This window comes from Thunnus thynnus, chromosome 21 (assembly GCF_963924715.1).
Source record: "Thunnus thynnus chromosome 21, fThuThy2.1, whole genome shotgun sequence".
Taxonomy (NCBI): domain Eukaryota; kingdom Metazoa; phylum Chordata; class Actinopteri; order Scombriformes; family Scombridae; genus Thunnus; species Thunnus thynnus.
Window position 1 is genome coordinate 26,873,749 of NC_089537.1, and position 26,293 is coordinate 26,900,041.

At 39.9% G+C, this 26,293-nt stretch overlaps 1 protein-coding gene across 1 annotated transcript; it reads left to right on the top strand.

Moving 5' to 3' along the window:
* The first annotated feature begins 37 nt into the window (after positions 1-37).
* On the top strand, positions 38-26,276 carry zgc:163022 (putative ferric-chelate reductase 1). Its single transcript, XM_067578908.1, has 16 exons — positions 38-357; positions 899-1,035; positions 3,315-3,500; positions 3,949-4,168; positions 4,509-4,569; positions 4,704-4,895; positions 5,197-5,298; positions 5,485-5,629; positions 10,972-11,079; positions 13,405-13,520; positions 14,196-14,282; positions 16,185-16,276; positions 17,140-17,198; positions 17,308-17,451; positions 20,174-20,193; positions 20,277-26,276. The coding sequence occupies exons 1-16, from the start codon at positions 101-103 to the stop codon at positions 20,364-20,366; spliced, it is 2,016 nt and encodes a 671-aa protein (XP_067435009.1). The 5' UTR covers positions 38-100; the 3' UTR covers positions 20,367-26,276.
* The last annotated feature ends 17 nt before the right edge of the window (positions 26,277-26,293 follow it).

Genomic DNA, 26,293 nt, shown 5'->3' on the forward strand with positions numbered 1-26,293 from the left:
ATCTGAGCTCCTCTCAGTTGAAAGGCAGCATTGTGTCACTCTTTGTTTCTGTTTTTCACCAGCTGTACTTGTGAGTAGAGTGGAAACTAACTTTACTGCAATGGACCATGTTGTGTTGCTGCTGCTGTGTTTTGCTCCGGTGGTTCATTGCTACAGCTCAGGTCTAGTTACAGAGAGCTGTGCCGACCTGCGACCCTACCACAATGGGCTGAGCCCGCAGACAGGCCCAGCACCCTTCACCATCATGACGGACCGCAACAGCTACAGGCTTGGAGAGGAGATCACAGGTAAGGAACAGCATCATGAAAGCACAAAGGGGCAAATGTCCCTTTACAAACAAATGGCTTCTCTTCAAGGGTATAGGTTCAAAATTACTCAATAACATGTTTTCTCTAAACCCTCTAGTGATATCTCTCTCCCCACTCCACCCCAAAACAAGGAAAACAAAGAAATTTAGTTTGTGGTGCTCACAGCACTAAAAAAATACTTAAAAACACAACAGCAATATCTCTTCCCAGTCACAATACCCACTTTGCTTTTACTAGATAAAATTGTTGAGCATATTCTTTTATGTTATAGACAGCCAGTGGTTTGTATTCATTTTTTACTATCCTTATGGTAGACACAAACTTGCAAAGATTTGTTCACTATGTCAGATTACAGTTGCTGTATTACTCTGATTGATTCTGAAAATCATTAGGTGGAGCCATAATTAAAAGTTTTATCTTAACTTTGGAGTTTCTGTGTGTGGATTTTAACAGTACTCTGAAATGAATAAGCATGTGGTTTATGATAACTGTTATGCTAATGTGGGTACCCAGTAATGTCTGAATTCCTTGTCAGTAGGGCTTTCTGGGCTGTGAACATTAATCTAGAATGTTTGTTTTCTTCCTCCCAGTTCAGCTTCAGGCTCCAAGCTCCAAACCATTCTTTGGTTTCCTGTTACAGGCAAGACAGGTGGGGCAGCAGTCTCCTGTGGGCTACTTCACCCAGACAGCAGCGGCTGCTCAGCTCCTCACCTGCAGTCAGAGACCTGTGAGTTTACTCCCATACAGCAGACTTTAATGTGGACAATATTGCAGGCCTATAGCAGGCAACACGATAAACCATACCATATCAAACCGTAGCATGCATTATATTACAGTATGTGTGTGTAGAATGTGTACATTCAGTATATGGAAAAAGTAATAATGGCTATTTTTCTGCTTTCCAAAAATTCTCCTTACCCCAGCTGTTAGACATGTCAATTTGTCATGTGAATCTGTGCATGGTATATTCAGAGTGAGAAAGGGTGGGTCTCTGGAAGCAAAAAATTATCCCATTTTGAAATTAAATACAAAATATTTGAAGCATAAATTCTATACATATCCTGGATCCCTAACCTCTGAAAAAGTAAACTTAGTTGTTCAAGCCAGAAATATTCTTTTATTGTATTGAAATAATGTACAACATAAAGAACAACACACACATAACACAGCAACAGGAAAGTGGTAAAAAATAATCATGTGTAAAACACCTTTAACTCCTTCCTTTGTTCCTTTGTTTGATGTCTTTGTTTGATGTTTCATGTTTGGTGTGTGTGTGTGTGTCCAGAACTCAGCTGTATCCCACAATTCAGTTTCTGCTAAGACCTCCATTCAGGTGGCATGGAGATCAGAAGCATTAAGAGACACAAAACCCATTAAATTCCAGTAAGGTTTAATTCAACTATTCTATTCCATTCCATTCTATTCTATTAGCAATGCCATGCTCGACTGGGGCAGCAATTTGAGCCATTACTTTGCATGGTCCACATGCCTTTCGCCCTTAATTCATGTTTTTGGTGTCGCCACAGTGCATCCTTCGTGCAGAATTTCAGGACATTCTGGGTTGATGTTACAAGTCCAGCCCTGACCTTCACTAATGTCAGCACTGGTGGATCTGCCAGTCTCACTACCGAACCACAAATAAAGGCAACCACAATAAATCAACCTGCACCACCTGCTGTAAGTATTGTAATGTTTCACTTATAAGTCAGAGACAAGAGTAAAGTTTTCAAATTAACTGGTTTATCAAACCACTCAAGCAATGTCTCACAGCAACAACACTCAAACTCAACAGCTCCAGTAACACATAGACAGAGCTTAAGTACCCAGCGGGCCATCCCCCCACCCGCCCCTCTGCTCCATCAACCACACCAACTGACCTACCATGCATTCTCGTGATTGGCAGAGAGGTGGAAGATGATAGACTGGCCCTGACAAGCAATGGGGCCTTGCTCAGGGTGTGCTGAAGGGTGCTAGACACCCACTGACATTGCTCAGTCGAGCAATGTCAGTGGGTCTCAAAGCAGCTGAAACAGGGGTGCAGCAGTGCAGGAGAGAGCCTGCACAAACCTCCTGTAGTATGAGGCCAGGCATAAGTAGCTCTTCAGCTGCTTCTCATTGGTGGGGGTGGGCCAGTCTGCGACAGCCCACACCTTCTCCTCTATGGTGCCGATGCCCTCACCCCCCACCTTGTGCCCCAAAAAGGATGCCTCTCTCTGCATAAAGTGGCACTTCTCAGGGTGCAGCCAGCTGCTTTGATCCTTTCCAGCTCCAGCTGTAGGGATCCAAGGGCAGCCTCGAAGGGACAGCCATGCACCAGGATGTCATTGAGGTAAACCTGGCACTGCTGACTTGGAACACCAGCCAGCACCTTGTCTATCAGCTTTGTAAAGGTGGCAGGGGCATTACAATGTCCACATCTGAGGACCTTGAACTGCCACAGCCCCCGCAGAAGGCTGTCTTGGGTCTGGTCTCTGTAGTGAGAGGAACATGGTAACACCCACTGTGGAGTTCCAAGGAGGAGAACCAGAAGGATCCTGAGGGGGGGGGTCTGTGAACCCCCTCTGCAGTCACGGTCAACATGCATTTGCCTTTAAAAGGTGCCAACTCTCCTGTGACCATGCACAGTCCTACCACAACAAAAAGCCCCATGCATGTGTTGTCATCTTCTTCTGGGAGAAGTGGAGCCTGGCTCCCCTGGCTGTGCTGTTGGGCTCCTCCTGTCAATATTGAGGCTTGAGAAGACAGGGTTGGAGTTGGAGTTGGGATTGGGGTTGGAGCATTCCCTGACCAAATGCCCCGGCTGACCAGATTCCCAGCAGACCTTGGGGCTTGGGCGTGGCCTGTGTGCTGTCTGTAGCGACACAGCCCTTATCAGTTCAGTCACTTCAGCCACCCATGCCGACCTCTCTTCTTCCGAGGAGCTCCCTACTGCAGCCCTCACAGCAGGTGGGCTCTCCCTTTGACAGTTCCCAGCAGTCACACTCCGCACATTCTTCCTCTCCACAGCCATTTCTAAGGCCAACTGCAAAGACTGTGGATGCAGCTACCGCTGTACATGCAGTTCAGTGGGGAAGAGAGCTCTGATGAACTGGTCCCATGCCGACTTGCTCTGTACCCCAGGGGGCATGTGTGCAAATGCCTGCCGCGTCTGGCTCTCTATGTTGTTGGCCAACACCTGCAGTGGCTCCCCAGGTTTGTTGCGCTGATTACTCAGTTCATTACGCAGGAGCTCAGCCTTCAAACACCATCCAATTTGCTTCTGTAGAGCCCCCACTAAAGCTCCATAACTACGTCTGCCCTCCAGGCTAAGCAGCAGAAGACAGGACAGAGCATTGTCCGTAAGGCACAAAGTTACAGGGTCACTACAGTATTAATTATGATTAGAAATTAAGTATATCTGCCAAACCAAATGGTAGGCTGAGTGACCCAAAAACCAAATACAGCATTAAAAATTATTCACCACAATCTTCACAGGGTAGAAAGAAGGCAGAAGAGGTTAAGGTGAAAAAAACAATTTGATTGGATGTAGTGAAAGTTGAGAAGAAGATATATATACATACACACACACACACATATATATATATAAAAATCTCCCTCTCAGCCCCCTCCCATGGGGGCGTGGTGGTGTGTCTTCCTCAAGCTCAGGTCCTCTACCAGAGGCCTGGGAGTTTGAGGGTTCTGTGCAGTATCTTAGGTGTTCCTAGGACTGCGCTCTTCTGGACAGAGACCTCAGATGTTGTACCCGGAATCTGCTGGAGCCACTCTCCCAGTTTGTGGGTCACAGCCCCCAGTGCTCCAATTACCACTGGCACCACTGTTGCCATTACTCCCATCTTTTCTAGCTCCTCTTTCAGCCCTTGGTATTTTTTATCTTCTCGTGTTCGTTCTTCTTGATGTTGCTGTCGCTTGGGATTGCTACGTCTATCACCACTGCCTTCTTCTGTTGTTTGTGGATAAACACGATGTCCTGTTGGTTAGCCATCACCAGCTTGTCAGTCTGGATCTGGAGGTCCCACAGAATCTTGGCTTGGTCATTCTCAACCACCTTAGGAGGTGTCTTCCATTGTGACCTTGGGACCTCCAACCCATACTCAGTGCAAATGTTCCTATACACTATGCCAGCTACTTGGTTATGGCGTTCCATGTACGCTGTTCCTGCCTGCATCTTACACCCTGCTATTATGTGCCTAAATGTCTCAGGAGCATCTTTGCACAGCCTGCACCTGGAGTCCTGTCTGGTGTGGTAGATCCCCGCCTAAGTGTACTAAGTGTCTGTTCTTGTGCTGCCATGATTAGTGCTTCTGTGCTGTCTTTCAGTCCAGCCTTTTCCAGCCACTGTTAGGATTTCTTGATATTAGTGATATCAGTGTAAACCATTTTCTTTTTCCTGTATAGAATATCTCCAATGCGAGCTGTGGTGTCACCAAGGTGTGCCTCAGTCAGCCTTCAAACTGTGACCCTGCAATCAGTGCTGACTGTTATTTCATGTCAGCCAGCATGTCTCCAAGTGATGCAGCTGTCCGCTATGAGATAACAGGTCCTTCTGATGGATACATCTCTTTTGGATTCTCAGATGATCAGAAGATGGTAATGTGAAGACAAATGCTTTATTTAATGTATGTTTGTGTGTACCTGGAGGATTTACTGTAAATTGGTCAGTGTTTCAGTTTTCAGTTCACATCCAGACCACATTATCTCAAAAATGAAAGAGCTGATTTCAATTAAGTTTCTGTGGATTTTCATATCAATATTATTTTGACTAATTGTATTTTCTTGTAGTATCAATATGAGGCAAAAATGATTTAGAATGATTTTGAGCAATATCACAATCTAAAGCAGAAATTACCATGACATGACTTTTTATATTATTACATCTGTCTATCCTCAGGGAAATGATGACATTTACATTTGTGGAATAGGCAGTAATGGTCTGGTGTGGTTGAAGCATGCCTTTTCAACTGGAGAAAAGGCTCCACAAGTTCTTCCTCTGGTACTGAAATTTCTCTTATGCCACTGACTTATATCTAAGCTATTGGCACTGTATCTTATAATAGTATTTTGTGAGCCAGAGCATGAACTACTTATGCTCTGTCACTGCTTTTACAATGAGTGAACTGCTGAGTGATGTAACTGTGGATTCTGCTTCATGTTGAAATTATTTCTAACTGTCCATTAGGGGAATGTTTCTGATGTAACCGCATCAGTGCAGGGAATGGTGATCAGCTGTTCCTTCACATCAATGAATCCTATTTCTACTCAGAGGACCACTGGCTTTAACAGGACCTACTATCTCATGTTTGCCCATGGACCCAGCAGCAACGGTAAATACATTGTGTAATGGTGGAGAGGGAAGCTATTAATCTGTGATCAGGGATAAAGATGTTACTAACTACTAGAATGAGCAGAATACAGATACAGTATTTTCACTTTTAAGTTTAAAATTGTCCATATTAGCCTGAATTTGAATGGAGATTAATAAATAAGAGCTGTGTAGAGATTGTCTTTCAGGATTAGTACCTAAAATCATTAAACCAAACTGAAATCAGAATATTGCCTGATGAAGACCATTGTGTTAATAAAGTGAGCTCAAGAGACAGTAAGTGTGCAGGGTTCTTTGGTTTTATTCTCAAGTCAAGAGTTTTGATCCTATGCACCTGTTACTAGGCCTTTATGATGTGCAAGAACTTTTTTGAAATTACATCCTTGAGTTTGACCTCCAAAAGAGTGGTTTAGATAATCTGGTCAAACTATTGGTTTGTTTACATCCAGCCTGATTGTCTGCTCATGTTCCTTGACCCTTCCAACTGGTTCTCATTCCCAGGGCGTCAAAGACCAACGCTTTGTCACACCCCTCGCCATCTGATACCAACACACAAGGCACCTTTTAGCGTCTGTATGAGATACGCTAGGCTTTTGACTAACTCCAATGTAAACTCATAGGGGTTTATTTAAGGATATTTAATATGAAATCATTTTCTTAAAACACAGAGTCTTCCTCAATTAATATCAAGCCACGTCATCCTGTAAAGCACTCCGTTGTGTGGTGTGTGTCTGTGTGTGTGTGTGTATGCATGCATCGAATCTTGTACCATGGCCATATAAACGGAATGAAGACAAGGTTATTAAACTGGACTTTACATTTTACATCCCTCATTTAATCCCTGCACTTGTCACTTTGAAATTTTCCATCAAACTGGATTTTGGGTTGTCCGTTGCATTCAGCCTCCACTGTTACATAATTTAATTATTTATTCAGTTGTTACATCTAATTAATGCTCTTGTCACCTTCATATATTTCATTTACTTCATTTCTTTGTCCATCGCGCAGTCGATAGTTCCTTTGTAAAGTTAATATTTCATTTCAAGCTTTATATCCCATTTCAAAACTGTTATTATTCCATTCTGTAAATAGATTTTAAAAATTCAATTTAATTTGAACATAATCTAACCTTAACCCAAGCATTTCAGGCCTTCCTCCAAGCCTGTAGTAATCAAGCGGATAGTTCCAGGTCTGAAAAGGGAAGCCAATACGGAAGTGCCTTAAACCTGCATTCTTTCCAATGGCCAGCAGTAAGCGACTCCACTGGTTGCAAAAAGAAATCTGATTGTATGGAAGTCTATGAGAAAATGACCCTACTTCTCATTTGATTTATTACCTCAGTAAACAGTTTTCTAATGAGTTTATGGTCGCGATCGCTACTTTCAAGTCTTCTTCAATACAGCACGATGTTCATTTTGTAAATTATGATACCATTTGGAGTAAAATAGATGATAAAAGGGGTATGCTTTAGGGCGTGGCTACCTTGTGATTGACAAGTCACTTCCACCGCGACAACGTTGACAATGTAATGTAACCATGGCATAATCCTAGATTCATTGAATATAGGTGTAGCTGCCACTTGAAAGCCCAGTATTTGTGTTGGTATCTATATTTTTTGAGGCAGCAAAATTATTTATATTTGTATTTGTATTCAAATAAAAGTTTAAATAGGTGTCAAAATACAGTTTTTGTTTTTATTATGCTTTTAATTTTAGGATATTAAAGTGTTAAAATAAGTGTTTATGAAAAAACTATCAAACTACAAAGGAGGTCCCCACACCAGTTCTCAAACTCCAGTCTCCCAGATCATACATGACTTCGCTGACTACTGAACTAAAACCAAGTGCATCACAAATATGCAGACAGACCTCTACTTATTTATACACCCATAAGACAGAGACAGCACAGCATGTAACGTGTAAAGACGAACTTCAAAGGCGATTCTTGCTTTGCACTTTCCATTTATTGCCTATTTTTTACAACCTAATTTTGTTGAAAGGAGAAAGCGAACAGCAGGTTATGGAGAGTCCCTTGAGAGCACTTTCATGGTGTCAGTAGCTCAGTTTTATCTCTGGGGAACACCCCCAATGCCGGGAGTGATGTCCAAATTAGGAAATGTGCATCATGTAGCAGGTGGATGTGACTCCCATCGTTGAAACCTGTTGATAGATGTAACAGCGGAGCAGAAGAGAATGACTGAGATAGTGATGTAACCAACGTGTGCACTGGTATTTAAGATGTTTTTTCTTTCTCCGCCAAAACAAATAATTTTAAAAATATTTGTACAAAATGCTTATAAAAAACCCACTATTTGTGCCGAATAATGTATTTGTATTTGGGCACACCCCTAGCTGCCACTATTTCACAGCGTGTTTTCAGTTCATGAAAGTTAATTGTAACATTTGTCAACTAAAAAAAGTCTGTTCAGCATTTGGTTGTACTAAAAGAACCTCTAAGGAATTGGCTGTTCTATTTTTCTGATAAGTACATTTAATTTTAATGGTTTTAGGCCTGTTTTTTGCTAGCGAAAATTAGCATTAGCATTAACATTATCACAGTTAACCATGGACTGTAGATGCACTGTGCTAACCAAGTTAGCGCAAGGGTCAGCTCCACCCTCGTCAAAATATGGTCACTTCTGGCTCCAAACATCAACGATAGCGACGATCAAATCCAAGATGGTGAAAGTCAAATTGCTAAACTCAAGGCTGCAAAACTATGGAGGACCACAAGGGTCCTTTCACAAAAAACTTAAAATAGTCGATAAGTACATCATTTAAAAATACATTAATAAATTCCTAAATAAAAAATGGAATTTCAAAATCTATTTGAAAATAGTTTTAAAAAGAGAAATAAAGAACTGAATTCGAAAACAGAATTAAGAATACAGCTTTTAATCAGACATTTAAAAGGGCAATTCCTTTCCCATTTGTATTTCCATTTTCCCACTGCTTTTCCTTTTCCTATTAGCTATTGGATTTGCTGAGTCATTTAGCATCTCCATTTAGACTTTCTGTGACACTTTTGGCCCTTGCGGTGTTGAAATGATGCAAATCAGTCTCCCCTGGAAGCCCCCCTCCCATGAGTGGCTCCTGGCTTTCATAATAAAAGCTCAGTTGAGTCTTGTCAGTACAGGCTGTCACATTATGTTGGTGGTTTGATTGATTGTAGTGATACTGCATGCCATGGTCAGAGCTGTACAACCCTGCCATGAGAGAGAGGAGGGGATGACATCTCTCCTCATCTAGTAACATTAAAAGTTAGGGTTTGTTGTGGGTTTCCTGACTCATTTTAAAATAGACAACAGAAAAAGTGAGAGAGAGGGTGAGTGAACTGAGAGCATGAGCAAACGACAGAGAGCCAGCGCTGGAAAGCTTTCTCTGAGAGAGAGAAAGCCCATGAATGACAGAACAATAACATTATTTTCTGATTGTTTCATGGCACTTACATTCTAAAGCACTAATAAACAACCATCAAACACTGAACAGGTGATTTACTTTGGAGACAGATGCTCCATTGGTGCAATTTGGACATGCAACACATTTAATATTAATAAACTTTGGATAAACAAGCAAACAGCAAGCCTCTCAGCTCCATGTCTGAGTGTAGCGAGGGCTGTTTGATATAAACACTGTCACATTACAGACTGGCAGGGCTTCTGGGCTCTGACTTGCCGAGTGAAACAAAGGCACATGCCCTGCTCAGTTAAACTGCCTGAGAGTGAAGAACGAATATACAAAGGAGAAAAAACAGAGACACAGGCAGTAAAAATAGCCTGGAGGAGTGCAGACACGTTTGATTGGCAGCAGAATCAACCAATGGAAGGCTTTTAGCTGCTTCTACAGTTCAACCTCAGTTTAGTCTCACTGGTGAAGTTTCTATCTGGATTTAAACCATTTAATATATTAATTCCTTGTCATTTTAATTGATACAATTGTCAATTGATACATATATATGTGGTTGCTTCTATGGTTCAACCTCAGTTTAGTCTCTGGATTTACATCATTTAATTTATTAAATCCTTATTGTTTTAATTGATGGATGCAGTTCTTGAAAAATAATAAGTAATCCGTCTGTTCTAAACATGCACATTTTGAACAGGTACTGCACTAGTTAAAAGAAAATCTTAAAATGGGAATTGCCAGTAAGAAAAATACTTCTGGGCGGGTCCTATGGTCAGCCAATCATAAAGCTTCAAATTCTGGATTTCAGTGCATAGAAGATCAGTGGAATAACAGTGCTTTCAGATGGGCTCCATTGAACGGGCTTGTTTTGCAACCTCTACAACCTGGGTTAGAGGATTGCACATTAAATCCATAACAATGTACACTTTTTATGCAATTTCTTTCCATTGAATGGAGGATTCATGGTAGACTCATCGCATCCAATATTGACACAAGTGGAGCATGGATGTAACAATGCATTTATAATACACCCAAGAAGAAATTAGGAAACCTAACAAAGCCTTCAGCACTTTAAATCAGTTCACTTTCAGATACTGAATCATTTAGTAATAAATTATGTGATTACAGTGTAGGGTTTTGTAACGTGAAACACTCTGAGGTTCTCTGGATCCATTCGTGTCCTAGAGTATCATCATCTCCATAGCAACAGTGGCTGAGGATTATGGCTAGTGTAGAGCCTCCCGCTATCCAATACTGACAAAAAAAAAAAACCTTATTTCACAGAATTGAAGGAGAAATAATTAAAACTGATGGCTATAACATTAACCTGTTGTATTGTTGAGTTATCAAGGACACTTTTGTGTTTTTGTGTTGAGAAATATTGATGATGTCTTTAAGAGAAAACATTAACATGGTGACAGTGACTACAAATACTTCCAGGCAGCATGTCTTCTGGTCCACCCACTGACTGATGCTCACAGCATCTTACAGACCCACAAGAAGGTTAATATTGGAGTTAATGGATGGCTGGAGCAGTTGCTCTGAGCGTCTAATAATGATGCGGATGGGTTTACGTTGGGGTTAGTTGAAAGCCCAGTGGGTCTCATACAGATGCTAAAGGGTGCATGATGTCACCATGTTCCCAGATTCCACCTATAACCTTTAAGTGCAATGTTATCATAACTGATACATAAACTATTACACTTAACTAACTGGAGTATTTTCCAAGTTCTGCAATGACTGACCGAAACTTCACCATCTTTGATGTAGTGTTAATATAATTTCAATTACCATGTAGAAAGTCATGTTTCAGCTTTAACAAGATGAGCAGCAGTTGTTTCTAAATGAAAAGTAAGTTGAGGTGCTAGCATCAATCTGAAGTCTATAATGAACAGGAAGTAGAGCATTCAGCTGTCTGTTTTATGCGTTTATCCTACAGGACAAATCCAGTTCCATGCAGATACTTTCATCAGCTCTGACAAGGTAGATATTTCCAGACCTCAGCTTGTAAGAATAGGTGGATGGCCTAATATCATCAAAGCACATGGTAAGATCCGACCCAGAATGATTAGTACACTAGCACAATCTGGAAACACACAATTGTTATTGTCCTGTTACTGCAGCATCAGAACGTAAGAATAATAATGTCATTTGGTTTATCCAACACCAGTCCGGAGCAGGATATAATCCACAATACTAATCAGTGATTTTGGTGACCCCTTAACTTTCCTTAAACACTTCAATCTATGGGGACATTGTGATGAAATTACTGAGCACAGTATGCTTCCCTGAGGATGAACTGTTTTCTTTTTTCTTTTTTTAAATGAACTTTTATGTTGACTAAAACTAGTGTATCCATTCTGTCTGACCTGAGTCAAGTGACAAAAAATGGAATTGAAACACATCTGGTGTAGTCGGGGTGTGAGTCAATAACCACCTTTATTAGACCACTTAATTTGGGTGGCTGTGTATGCACAGGCTTGTGGATGGATGTAGATGGGTGAAATATTGTCCTTTGTCTTAAGGGATAATGTATTATGGAGACGTATTGTCCTCTCAACTTTCCAAAGCCATATAGTTTTACCAAGCAAGGGCATTCATGCTATATAATGCTGAACTCTGAACTATTGTGAACACAATGTGTTATCAGCTTTCAAAGCAGTGGTCTGTAATGTAACCCACCAGCATTTAATGGACGTGCTGGTCTTGAGGTGTGGTCAGATGTATTGTTTGAGCATTGCTATCTTGAGACAGCGGAAAGTGATTGCACGATTGACCGACAAAAACCTGGTCTGAAGTCAATGGCTCAGTGTTTCACTGTATGTTAAAAGTGCATTATGAAGATATTAATATGCGACTACATAGGCTGGTACACAACATGCATACACACTGCTTGTTACACACACACGGATGCGCAGCAGCACACAAACATGCAAAAGATTACAAATAAAATGATTACAATGTGAGAGATTATTATTGTGTACATTACATTAGTCATAGTATTTATCAGAATTAGCTAATCGCAGTAATGACGAATGAAATTGTCTAATTATTTGACCAAATCATGGCAATACATAGGTGTCTGTCAAGACCCAGCAAACAGATATTGACAACAGATTAGACACAGATCTACTTTCCTGTAACATCAATACATGAAGACATGAGGAACACTTGGGGAAATAAATGAGGGGAAAACAATGATTGAACTAAAGATGGAAAGAACTATGGACAGCTCCTAGCTGCTGCAGCAGGATCAGCACCTTGGAGGGCTGATCAAGTCCTGACAGCTGTGTATGATGATTTTTTACATGATTAAAATTAATGATTTAATTTTTGAACAATATTTAACAAATATTTTGTGATTAAAGTGATCAGGTTTCTATATTTTAAGCAATTAAAATCCCGCTGATTTTATCTGTTACTCCATGACTGAAAACAATTTTTAAGAGAACCAATCTGTAATTAAAAAATAAACCTTTTCAAAAAACAAATGAAGAGAAATTTGAAACAAATTAATGAACAGGATCTTAAACTAGTTGTCTGGGGCCATGGGAAGGTCCAGGAGCAGCAGGGGCCAGTGTGCTTGTAAAGGATCATGCACTTTCACTTCGTGCATGAGCAGATCCGTTTCCTCTGCAGAGAATCGCTCCTTCTTACTACTTGGCAAATGCGCCATCATAATAACAACTCGCCAAGGTGCAAGTGCACTTGGCTTTGAAAGGGAATGGGAGATGACACTCTGATTGGTTTATTGCATGTTACGCCCAAAACACACCCATGATTAATTAGGAGACTAAAGACAACCCTTTAGAACCATGCGCCTGGTGCTCCAACCATTCTTTCCGTGATGAAATTAGCAAAAGTGGATTTGGACACACCATGTGCCATTCACTGTAGACCATGCGCTTATATCGTTAAGATGGGGCCTAACGGCTGTCTTCAATCATTTAGTACTCCTTATACGCAGAAATACATTTAAATTTTGGACTCATATGAATCATTATCACTATTTCATGTCATCACTGTAACAGACACACTAACACATTGCATTGACTATTTTTTTGTTCCAGAGGGGAAATTTGTGAGGGCACTAACTCTATTGAGCACAAAGTTCATATTTAGAATTAAAACAAAATGGCAGAGGGTAAATATAGTGCACTATGTAGTACATAACTAGTCATTTCAGGCACAGCTTTAGTCTCATTTTTGGTTCATGTTTGTCTGAAAGGCCAAAATAATAGAAAAGCCAGTAACCATAACCATTAGCTCACTGTCATATAATCTGTCCATGGGTAACATGCATATTGAGTCATAAAACCATACAGTCTGATCTGAGAACAAGGAGGCATTCAAACATTTGATTGTATTTCAGGATCACTGATGCTGATAGCCTGGATGACCACAGGATCACTGGGAATGATGGTAGCCAGATATCTGAAAGAAATGGCCAAGGGACAGAACCTGTGGGGCAAAGATGTATGGTTTCTGGTGAGACTTCACAGATACAACAATATTTTACAGAGGAATTACTTTTTTATACAGTATATCCCACATTTGATCAGATTTCAAAGAGATGTACGAACAAAAAACATTTGGAAACCATGAAAATACAAAAGTTAAAATCAGCAACATATGAGGATACTATATATTCAGAAAGAAACCCCACACTTGGAAACGTGTGTTATATATTTCTGCAATTGTGGGGAACAAGATAATCTATTATCTGTATATTGTGAATTATGGTAGAGACCAACAAATTAAACCATCCAATAATGTCTCATACATTATTGGACAGTTTAAAGGATAATTGAGATTTTTATTGATAAAAACTACATTATGTCATGATTTTTTATCAATAAAAAGCTGAGGGGATGTCTTTGAAGTGATTACTGAGAATATTAATAACTGAAACATTTTAGATACATTGTAGGTGTGTCTAAATTAGTATCTCCGTAGGAAGTAGTGCCTTCAACCTGATTTTCACCATGGCTGGACACAACCAAAACAGGAAATAAATAAAAAAACAAATCACAATTATAGAAAAATACACTCATTTCCGATTAAAGCCAAGTCAAATGAGAAGATCTATATCAGAAAGGTCTAGGGTGTGTTTTTTCTAGAGAACATATATCTGAGAATGCTGTCTTGTTTGTGCTTCTCTAGGTCCATGTTGCAGTGATGAGTTTGACGGTAGCAGCCACAGCCATTGCCTTCATCCTCTCCTTCATATATGCAAAGGACTGGTCTGGGGTCAGTACATTAGCATTTTATGAACATTTTCCATCTATCATCATATGGACTGAAGCCTCCTGGATGTGTTGTTGAGGCTTTTTCTTTTGAAGCAGTCTGCTTCTCTGTGTCATTTTGCACTGTATTATAAGTACTGTGTATGCCATTTGATAACAATGATAGAGTTGAGATGCTTTGTTACAACAGACTTATGTTGATATTTCATAAAAAATATGTCTGTTAATGGCCAGTTCTCGCTCTGGGCTACAAACTGATTTGAATGATGTTATGGAAATTTTTGCATCGTTGCTCAAAAAACACACAGAGTCATAAAGAAAGCATTAAACATTGCTAATTGTTGAAGCAGTTGTAGACACTGTAAAATACATTACATAATCAATAACAATTATACAAATGTAATGTATGTATATTTGTTGACAGCTCCATAGCACACATTCAAGCCAAATACAGAAATACAATTATCTTGTATTTTTAGAGAGAAAGCATGTTGTTCAGCTGGCCCTTTCTCCAAAGTCAGCCCTTTTTCTAAAGATTGAACACAAACCAGACAGCTTTATACCTCTCCAGAAGCAAGGTTAAAAACAGTCAGGTCCCTAAAAGGACAAATCCACAAACTGTTATGTCTTCTTACGAACAAGTATGGTCATACGATGATCTTACAGAGAACTCATGGTTGGTCAATAATGTCCTTCCAATGTAGCTCCTCCAGGTTCCTCATGATCCACACAGTTTCTAAGGCAATAGGCTTAAGTTGAAGATATCTGTAGCTAATCCCAGAGGTCAGTAAACAACCCTAAGATAGAAACAAGTTCAAGGGTTCAACTAGATTTCTTCACAAAATGCCACAATGACACAGTAGCATAACTATCACACTGAATTGAAACCAAACAACACTGTCCCATAAGGTTTGTCAGATCACCAAATTAAAGAGACAGAAATCTACATAGCTATGATTTGTCTTCCCACAGGCTCAGACAAAAGTGCAACAACATAAATTAACTGTTAGACAGAGGCTGAATAACTTGCATACAGTCAACTTAAAGATAGACACAGCAGCTTGATATGTAGAGCAGGCATTGAATGACAGACTATCATTGACCCCTTAGTTTGAAAACATTTGTAAAATATATAATATATACAAGAAATACATCAAATGATATCCACTATTTAAATCGCCATTACAATGAAAATTATGTAAAAATTTGACTGCAAATGAGATTCAAAGTATACAGCCTTATTTCATACTAACATGATGGTAATTTATGGGATTACTTCCTTCATATTTTTCAATGGACTAATGGGATTATACTGTAATGTAAAATGCACATCATGTTTTGGCTAGGTAATTACATTATTGCATTATTTATAATGTAAAGCAGTCCATTACAACACCACCAAGAGCAATGTTAAGGAATAGTTCAATATGTTGGGAAGTACATTTATTCGCCTTGATCCTGATAGTGAGATGAGAGGATGGACATCAATCACATGTTTGTGTATTAAATACAGAGCTGGAGTCAGGACGTGGTTAGCCTAGCTTAGCATAAAGACTGAAAGCAGTGGGAAACAGCTAGCCTGGCTCTGTCCAAAGTTCAAAAAACTACCAACAAAATAATGACAAATAAATTAAAACACTGAATACATTTTACTAAATTAGTAAAATGTTCCACTTGGCAACATTCTCAGAGCAGCTTTTATATTGACATATTGATTGTCGAATAATACACTTTAATCAAAGTATCACCCTTACTTTGCCTAAAATATACCTGAAATGCTGTCCTCAAATAAGTTTTTATCTGGTTAAAGGGAAAATGGAAAAATTAAGTATGAACAATGTAAACACTTCCCCAGTGTGACAGGTGTATGTCAGTGAATGTCTTTGTTGCTGTGTGCTTTTTTCAGGGTGCCCATCCTGTTTTAGGCTGCCTGGTTATGATCCTGTCTTTCCTCCAGCCCATATTGGCTCTGCTGCGCTGTGGCCCACAACATACATTGTAAGTACCCTGCTGTGTGTGTGATTTAACAAGTCCCCAAAACTAATGACAAAATAGTTGATTCATCAGTGAAATCCAAAACAACACTTCTGCTGACTTGGCGTCTCTATCAGTTGGACATACCAGCCTACTTGGTTAAAACAAAGATTGTGGCCATGGTTGAAGAAAGATCAGCTTCGAGGTTAAAGAAGCCAAAACTATCTGTTTGGTGGGCGACAAGGGACTAAGCACTGAGAGAATCACAATCAAAAGAGGCTGCTTGTCAGGAAATCTTAACCGAAAGGTCACTTACCATCCTTTTCTGGAGGTTTTAACTGCATTTCACAGTCTTGAGCCGATGGATATCATTACCCAGATAGCATATGGAAGTGGGCCACTTAAGGCAATGATGCGGCACTTCTGGCCTTCTTCTGGCCCAGACAAAATGGATGTGAGCCTGAAATGGCCCAGATGTAAAATAGCAAATATGGCCCATATATCCCAAATCAAATGTGAGCCTTTTTTGGTAAAGATGCAGTGGTCTTGGTGGATGTGGGCTGGTTCTGGTTTATCTGGTTTGTTCTTGGTTGACATATGGCATTGCTATGGCTTACTTGTGGCCCATATCTGGGAAACAGGTGCGGACCACCCAAGTGCCATCATTCCATGCAGTATGTGGGATGAAAGTGTTGGGTGTGGGCCGGATCTGGGCATCAGCAATTTTGCTATCTGGATAGCCAATGGAGTTTGCTCAGTTGTCATGGAGATGGCTCATTTTCATCTGGGGTTTCTTCTCTGTTTTGTCAGGTACAAGAAGTGGGTAATGATAACAGTTAAAACCATGACAGCTGATAATTTAATATTTTCCCTCTTTTCTTTGACAGGAGGTTTCTGTTCAACTGGATTCATGCTTTGAATGCAGTGGCAATAAAGATTTTAGCTGGTAAGGGCCTAAATGTATCTTTCTCCAGAGCACTCTTAATAAAAGATGTTTAGTAATTCCACAAGAGACTGTGCTTGTCTTGAAAAGGCTCTTGTGTGCTGTTACATAGTGGCGGCCATATGCACAGGACTGACGTTGATTGATAGCACTCTGGGCCAATGGCTGATAAAAGTGATGGGTGGTTTTGTTGGCTGGGAAGCTGTCTTCTATATCCTGTTGGAGGTCCACTTAAAATGGAAGATTAAGAGAACAGGTAAATACACTTTTTAATTCTGATAAAATCACTGTGAAGTGAATCTTAATGCGTGCTTGTTTGCAGCTGAGAGGAAGGCAGAATAATACAACCTGAATGGAAGTGGTGGTGTGCATTCAATATATTGTAACCTCTGTGAGCCTCATTAGGAGTGTTGGATTGACTTCTTTCTTTCAACTCATCATTTTATGAATGTTGAATGTAATGAATGAATGTTAAGAAAACTGTTAGTGGTGTGTCATTTGCTAGTGTCATGTGAAACAACAATGACAATGTACATGTGAATTACTGTCAGGATCTTGGTTAAGTTGTACTAGGCCTGTACTGAAAGAGCATTCATGCTCAGTGAACCTATCCTGTAAATCTTGAGGCAGACCCAACCCCAGAAAACCTAAAGAATGTGACCTAAACTGAATTAAGGTCAAGTCATCAGCTGTAGTTTGTTTGCTGTGGTCCAAATCAGTGGATGAGTTATTAACTACTAGTACGATTTCTGTATTCACATCTGCCCAAATAAATTGTACCAAGGGGGAAAACAAACCAGAGTCTGATTCAAGTTGAGATTCAGATCTGTGTCATGCTTGAAAAATGCCCTGATACAGTTCTGGGTTGATTTCAATGCATTACAGGTCTCAGGAGCCAACAGGACATGAGAGCAACCAGAACAGTTTAATGTGCACTCCATGCTGCATCTTTGTAGAACCTGTACTGTACCTGTTCCTTAAAGAGGACTGCGTTTTAGAGACAGTCACTACTTCCTACTACAGAGGAAACCGCTTGTAGTGATCATGTCTGTCCAGTCACATTGATCACTATAAGTGGATAATTATTATAACCATTTTTGTTTTTTTTCGTAATTTCTCATGCAGATTACCATCTAATTGACACTTGTATATTTATTACATGAATATAAAGTAATGAAATGGGCAGCTCTGCTATTTACTGAATTTTATTGACTGTTTGAAAGTACAGAAGAGCTGTTTCAAACACTTGTTTCACAGCTGCATCTCGTTGGCTCATTTTTGGCAGATTGTCATAAGTTTCAAGGAGACTATGTTTTTCATTGAGAGAAAATGACTTCTTTTTCCCATCATGATTTCATTGTGCACGCAGCACCAGCTTCAGGTAACCAGCCTGAAGCAGATGGTTTGTGCATTGTGCTGGGCGCCAGCAGTGAGAAAGTTGAACTAGAATCACCTCTTGGAGAAACGCAACCTGTAACCCTGCCATGAGGGAAGACTAAAACATTACTAGGACGTTTGATAATGTTAAAAGTAAAGTAGATTTTGCTGAAGGCTTCCTGACTCATTTTAAAAAAGGAGAGAGAGAGAAAGAGAGAGAGAAGCAGTGGTTCAGCAAGCTAGAGAGTGGATGAGGAGAGCGAGCAGTGGTAACGAGAAAGCTGGTGAATGAGAGGAATAAAACATTATTTTCTGATTGTTTCATGGCGGTTTAAAATAAACACACCCACACCCCACAACGCCTGATAATGGTACTGCAGCTGCTAAATGCACATCATATGTGCTCAATATCCTTAAGTTGGTCTTAAATGCAGACAAAACCAAATTTATGTTTTTCTCCAGAGCCAAAAATATTAATATGGATAACCTCATCATCATCACTAAAAGAGGCACCAATATTAAAAGAGTCATGGTATACAAATACCTTGACATTTGGATTGATGAGAAGATATCCTTCAATAAATCATGTATCAAATTTAGTGAGTAAATTAATGTAAAAGATAGGCTTTTTCTTTAGGAATAAATCCTGCTTCTCGTTACATTGTAGAAAACTCTTGTTGAGGCAATTTTTTTTATCAGTTTAAGACTATGGTGACATCTTGTACAGGCATGCTTTGGCTGCGACTTTAAGCCATTTGATGCTGTCTACCCTTCTGCACTCAGGTTCATTACTGGTGATGCTTATATAACATATATCATTGCATCCTGTACAAAAGTCTGGGTGGTCCTTTCTCTCTGAGAGGTGGGATTTGCATATGTATTTGTTTATTTGCAAGGCCCTTATTAGAAAGCTGCCTTCTTATATTACTTCCATGCTAGTTTGGTCCACTGGACAACATTACACTAGGACTAAAGTCTGGCTCATGTTCCATGCCCCACATGTCAATACAGAGTTTGGAAGAGCTGCTTTTGGCTTCTTTGCACCATCCAATACACACACTACAAAAGCACTACAAAGCACTATAAAAATTAATTCATTGATTCATTCACTCTTGGTCATTTTAATTCCACAATCTCAAACGTTTTAACTTCTTTTAACCTGTTTTAATTGATTTTGTTGTTACTTTATTTATTAATTATATTTATATGTTTGTTTTAATTGACTGTCTTTTCTCTTGCTTGACGTCATTGTAAATGAAGGCTTCGCCCTCAATGATTTTCGAGTTTAAATAAAAATGAATAAAAACAAAAACTGTTCTACAGGCAGAAACATCAAACTGCTGTAAAGTGAAGGTTTTCAGTGACATCTAGTCCAGAACTGGATTGACTAATAGAAGCAAGAGCTCCACAAGTGAAACCAACTGGAGCAAATCTAGTCAGGTCCCACTTTGTTAGAGTCAGTTTGTTTTTTGGGTCCAATTGCTGTTGGATCTGTTAGCGTTCAACAGAACTAAATGTAAAAACTTTTATGTGGAAAACAATGTTTTATTGTTTAAGTATCCTGCAGGGACTTAATCTTTTCTCTTTTCTTTGGATTACAGATACTTTGGAATCTACTATGGTAAGACAAAACATGCTTAAAAGTAAATAAATAAACAATAACATCTGACTTCTAATGTAAACTGTGTTGTTTTGTCACCATAGAAATCAGTTGATGTCCTGCTGATGACTATATTCTTCATGGGAAATCTGGCCTTTTTGGTGGCATTGTTGGTTGGAATTGGAATGTCATAAGAAGAGCCATGATGTTGCAGGAAGTTTGCCAAAAATAACACTACTGAGAGGTGGGAGGAGCCTATGTCTATGTTGAAGCTGGAGACTGATTTTGATACTGATAGGCCGACAGTGGTAAATGAGAGACCAGTGGTGGTGCCCCATGTTTGGCGTAAGATATGTTTGGGCAGCGAGAGAAAGCTTAAAAGCGGGTAAATAGGTCACACTCATGCAGGGCCGTGCACAGACAACCTGAAATAGATCTAAATCTATACTTCTACACACAGGAAGTAAAAGTTCATCAGGTTGACCTTTGAGTACTGTTCACCAATAAACTCAGACTCTTTGTCAGAGTGGAAACCCCTCAGAGAATAAGGAGGAGAAGAGAGGAGAGGAGGACAGGAGGAAACAAGAGATAAGGAGTAAGGATGTCAGGCCCTCTACCTCTGCCTAGCTGTGTGTGTGCGTGTGTGTGCGTGCATGCTTGATTGCAAGAGTGGAGTCAGATGTGTGGAGTTAGGCCACCAGCTACCAGTCACCATGATCATCCTGCTGTGCTTCAAATACCCAGTTCCTACCTCAACACTCCACCAGATCATAGACTCAGTTACACTCATTCCCTGGCCTGACTCCTGCCTCCATCCCTCTCCCATTCTGCCTAGAACCCGCTCACCTCCGTTCTCACAAGCTCTGTGGACTCACTCTGCCATGCTTCACTCTGCCAATTCCCCTGCCTTGCCTTGCTCAGCTTCCTGCTCCTGTCTTAGCCTCAGATTGCAGCTGCAAGCCTCAACTTCTCCCTGGTTCCTCCTCGCCCAGCCTCTGCTTCCCCCTGGACACAAAGACTCTGCTGCTCCATTTTTACTGTTTTACGTCAGACTAGCTTGTTATTAAGTTTAATGGTGGGCTATTGCCTAAGTTAGGCTGGCTGCTGTATTTTGATGTTTACGATATTGATGTTTAGATATTGAGATGTGGATCACACTGCTCCGCAGGGCGCTCGATATGTGTGCATTAAAGGTCCAGTGTGTAGTATTTGGTGGCGTCTAACAGAACAGACTTAGTAAAAATTTGATATAATATTCATTAGTATGTCTTAATTAGTGTCTTATCAACTGAAAATAATAATTGTTGTGTTTTCGTTTCGTTTCATACTTATTATTTAGGAAAATCACAGGAGCGTAAATCGTCGTCGTCAAAGAAACAAAAAACGAAGAAGCTAAACAAAATCAGGACAAGCAGCGGCATAAAATGAGGATAAACATTGGTGTTGCCTTTCCCAGATGGAAATCCCTGTTGAGAGAGAAATGTTTGCAGACTGACGCCGAAGTTGCCTGATTTCTGCTGAACAGGTAAGAGTAACGTTAAAGATTACAACCGAATTAAATATATATTTCTCCCCGCTGGTAATGGTTCAAAACCTAGATGATGTACAATGTTTATTAGCAGTACATTAGTTTCCCCGAAAAGAAATGTCGCCACGTATAACGTTAAATATTAGCACACTGTAGCTTCATCTCAGTTTGTGCCTCTCACAGAGCTGGTGGTCTGATAAGAGACAACAGAGAGGCAATATTGTGCTCATAACCCAAATATTTATTAATTTTCTGTGGCAGTAAGACAACACATGGGCCAATAACTAACTAAGATATTTAGGGCTAGTGATGTGCTAAAGACAAAACATAAAGTCAGAGTAATGAGTTAGTGTGAAAGATAAACTGAGAAGTCTGCTCAATACCGAGTTAATACGTTCTGTGAATATTTTTCACAGTGCTCCATAATTTCATTGTATGCTCCTAATTTGTCATTAGGAGCACATGTAAATATTGGGGGGAATAGTTACCTTATAGTCGAACACAAGTAACCTTTTCCCCATTTCAATGTTGAAAAATATGTAATTGCTACCAGGATTTTAATTTTACATTCATCAGTCAGAAGTAGAATTTTTCTGTTATTTATTTTGATGTGTTTATCCAGGCCAGCCAAGGTTCCCAGCATCTTAGGACGTAACATAATGTATTGTCGTGGAAAAATCTTCATATGGGCCAATAAATCTTCAGGTCTCCCAAAACTTATAAGAGAAAGACTCAAAAATACACTGGAAGCTGGTAGAGTTCAATGTGAATAGGTTTACTGTGCATATGAAAAAAATACAGAGCAAACTGATGCCTTTGTCCCGGGACAAAGAAAAACCAGATGCAAAATCATAAAACCTCATATTATATACTTTTCATAACTCCTACTATTGTGGAGCTTATTTTCTAGACTCCACCTCATTTTTAAATTATGTTCAACCATCTGGTCATTATTTCTGAGTTCATGAGTGACCTTTATGCTTTGGTGATAATACAAGTGTGACTTATCTTAGAAATTACTGCCTCAGCATCTTCCATCTTTTTCTCACACTAAAAATGGACCTGGCGGCCTTTAATCATTTCACACAGAAAACCAAATTGCTATATCACAGATTAGCCTTCTTGCTCCCGGGAACTGTCTATTATTGGCATAATGCTATCTTTGCACTCTCACTAGCACATTCGTCATGGGAGGGCAGTTTCCACCACAGTATTACAAGGGTATGTGACTGTGCTAGCACTTATTTTCTTGATGTTGCTGCTGTGTCTCCAGCTATGAGAGAGGTCCCACAGCATTGATGCATGGTATTGCCTATATCTTCATTCTAAAGTGACTATGTATTACGTCAGGGGCATTTCACCATGTGCCATTGATGGCCGGGAGTACATAGGTTTTCACTACAATCAAAGACAACAAAAGTTGTTGTCTTTGAGTTAACATGTATATCATTGCAATGATTACAGCGCGTACATCTGATGAATATCTTAAACTTGCAAATTTAAAGTGAACAAATGTGAATATATATAAAAAAAATGTAATAATTATCCAGAAAATATGTAAATATAGAAAATGTATAGAACAAGTATAAAAATAAATAAAATATCAAAAATGTAACAAATAAATATGAGTTGATTTGATGCTTTGATGATGAACAGACAGGTGTGTGAGTACTTGAGATACTGTGTGAACATTCCAGAGGGCCTGGAGGGAAACTCAGAGGCCAGGTGTGAAACCAGTGTATTGTCCTTGGGGATCAGGGAACTTTTCCCTGATCCTCCAAACACAGCAATTGGGGATGACAAGTCAGTTTCGCCGGCCTAAAGAGCCATGCTGTCAATAGATGAAATGTCTATAGGCAGCATAACGGTATTCCCAGTTGTCATCTCAAAACTCCCTGGTTTGGCCTAATACCGTAATGTCCTCCCGGTACTGCCTGTGAATGCGTAAAAAGCCTTCTTCAAGGCAGTACTGGGAGAAGTGCGTATTAGGCTCAGCATTTCCTCTCCCAGTCTGTAGGCATGTCCTTATAGTTACCACAAGTACACCATCGTACCCCTGGCACTCCAGCAAAAGGTGGGACATCATGGCTGCGCTGATGCATCATCAAGGCATCAAAAATTAACCCTGGCTGCCTCTGAAGCAGTTCTCATGTGAGCTGCCTGTGCTCCTCCAAGGTCATCTCTTCAAGAAATCTCTGAAAAAATAAAACACAGGAAAAACACAGATAAGGCTTCTCTTTGTTTGATAACGTTAAAAGTTGAGTTAGACTTTTCTGTTGGCTTCACAACTCATTTCAAAAAAGATGAGAGAAAAAGAGAGAGAGAGAGCAGCTGTGGTCGAGAGAGCTAGAGGGTGAATGAAGAGAGAGAGTGCTGATAGTGAGGAAGCCGGTGAATCAGATCAATAAATGTTCTTTGCTGATTGTTTTACAGTGGTTAGGTTCTGAAGCACAAACACGCCCACATCCCCACACACCACCCCAACCCTGCAACTGTATGCCACACCGCCTGATTTGGTCCCTTTGGAGGGTTTCCAGCCTCTCCTCTTCTTCCCTTGCTTCTGCGGTGCCAGTTTTTGCTCTCCTCCCTCGCCTGGCCCTGTCTACAGCAGCACCTCTGCCTCGCCCTCTTCCTTGCCCTCTTCCTCTACCTCTAACCTCCGGTGCTTGACTCTGCAAACGGATAATAAAATATGTAATGTTATCCTGCCAACGCTATCTTGCTATCAATAACGCCTAACGTTAGAATAAAATAACCATTAGTTTTGTTTAGCATTATGTTGCTAATGTTAGCTTGTATTACCAAAACAATAAAACACTCATAATTGCCATCTTATTCGTGAGCTATAACCTATAGTATTATAGACTAAATGACTAAATACATCTACACCTCATCACTTAACTTGTTAAAAGTGCTTGAAGCTGTCGTGGACGATGCCATCTTCAGCCAATAGCTTCTTGTCCTTGAAGGCCACCGTAGCTTCTGGAACTTTTCCAAAGTCTTAGGAAAAGGAGGGGTGAGCGACAAGTGAGTCAATCTACAACCGTTAGATTAACCATTAGAGGCCACTAAATACCACACATACTACACACTGAACCTTTAACTGTGGTGGCTGTGACAAGTTGAAGAGGGAGGGGCAGGGGCTTGTGTGGTCTTGTAGAATTAGAAGTCGATTGCAGTTGTCGGGCATTACAGTATGCTTTTAATTGAGAATTGATGCCATGGGCCAAATCTAAAAACTAAAATATAAAAATTACATAAAGAAATAGAAAAAAAAGCCTTCAAAAAGGGCACTTATCTAGTCAGAGGCCAAAAGGGCAGTTGCTTGGGGTCTATCTGTGCACATACCTGCACTCATGAGTAGCCTAGAAATGCTAGGGAATGGGGAGGGAAATAAGTTACATATCCACTGGGTCACTGAGGTAGGAATATGAGTTACCCTCCGAGGAATGCCAGTTATGAGTTTAATAAGTTATCAACCCAGTAGGTGGGCAGGTAGACTATCTGGCTTGGCAAATTAATAGCCCAGCTCGGATTGGGAAGCTCGCCTTGGAGAGTGATAAGGAGGAAATCCTGCTGGCCTATCAGTAGTTAAATCTCTCATCGGCTTCAACGTGAATATAAGCTCCTCTGGCCTCTTAGTAGTCTTATTTTTAGCACACTCCCTGCACCATAATGATAAAGCAAAAACAACCTACAACCAACATTATTAGGTAACACTTCACAATTTGAGTTGTTACCAGGAACAAATGAGGAAGGAATAAGGAACTAACTACTAGAAAACGATTAGTAAATGGGCAGTTCTTGAGTAACTCCAAATCTAAGTATAGAGTAGCTAATGATTAGTTAATTGAGAAATGACTGTTAGATATTATGTTAATGTGTAATAATAATGTATAATATGTAATTCATTGTTTATGGGTATCTGTGAAGCCATATAATGATTCTTTACTTAACGCGTAGTTCTTGATTACTTCTGAATAATGGGCTAAAAACAAATCATTACTCAATTATTACCCACCTATTAGTTTCTATTTTTGTGTAATATGCTAAGTGTACCATACAGTGTTGTTATTAGACACTGAAACATTACTTGTTCATTACTTTAGTTACCAAATTTGTGGTTCACACTGAGTACTGAATAACTACTTCATGATTACCTGTCCATTAGTTACCAATTTCTTACACCTTCAAGTAAAGTGATGCATCACACTGAGTGGTTACTGAGTACTGAATCATTACTTCATGAATAACTGCCCATTAGTCATCCATTTTGTGCCCCCATCAAGTCAAGTGGTGCATGATACTGAGTTGTTACGGAGTACTGAATCATTAATTCACAATTACCTGTCCATTAGCTACCAATTTTGTGCATCCTCAAGTTAAGTGATGCATCATACTGAGTTGTTACTGAGTCATTACTTCATGATTACCTGTCCATTGGTTACCAATTTCGTGGTCCACACTGAGTTGTTACAGTATGCTGAATAATGACCTCATGATTACTTGTACATTAATTACCCATTTTGTGCTCCTGAATCATTACTTCATGATTACCTGTCCATTTGTTATCCATTTTGTGCACCCTCAAAT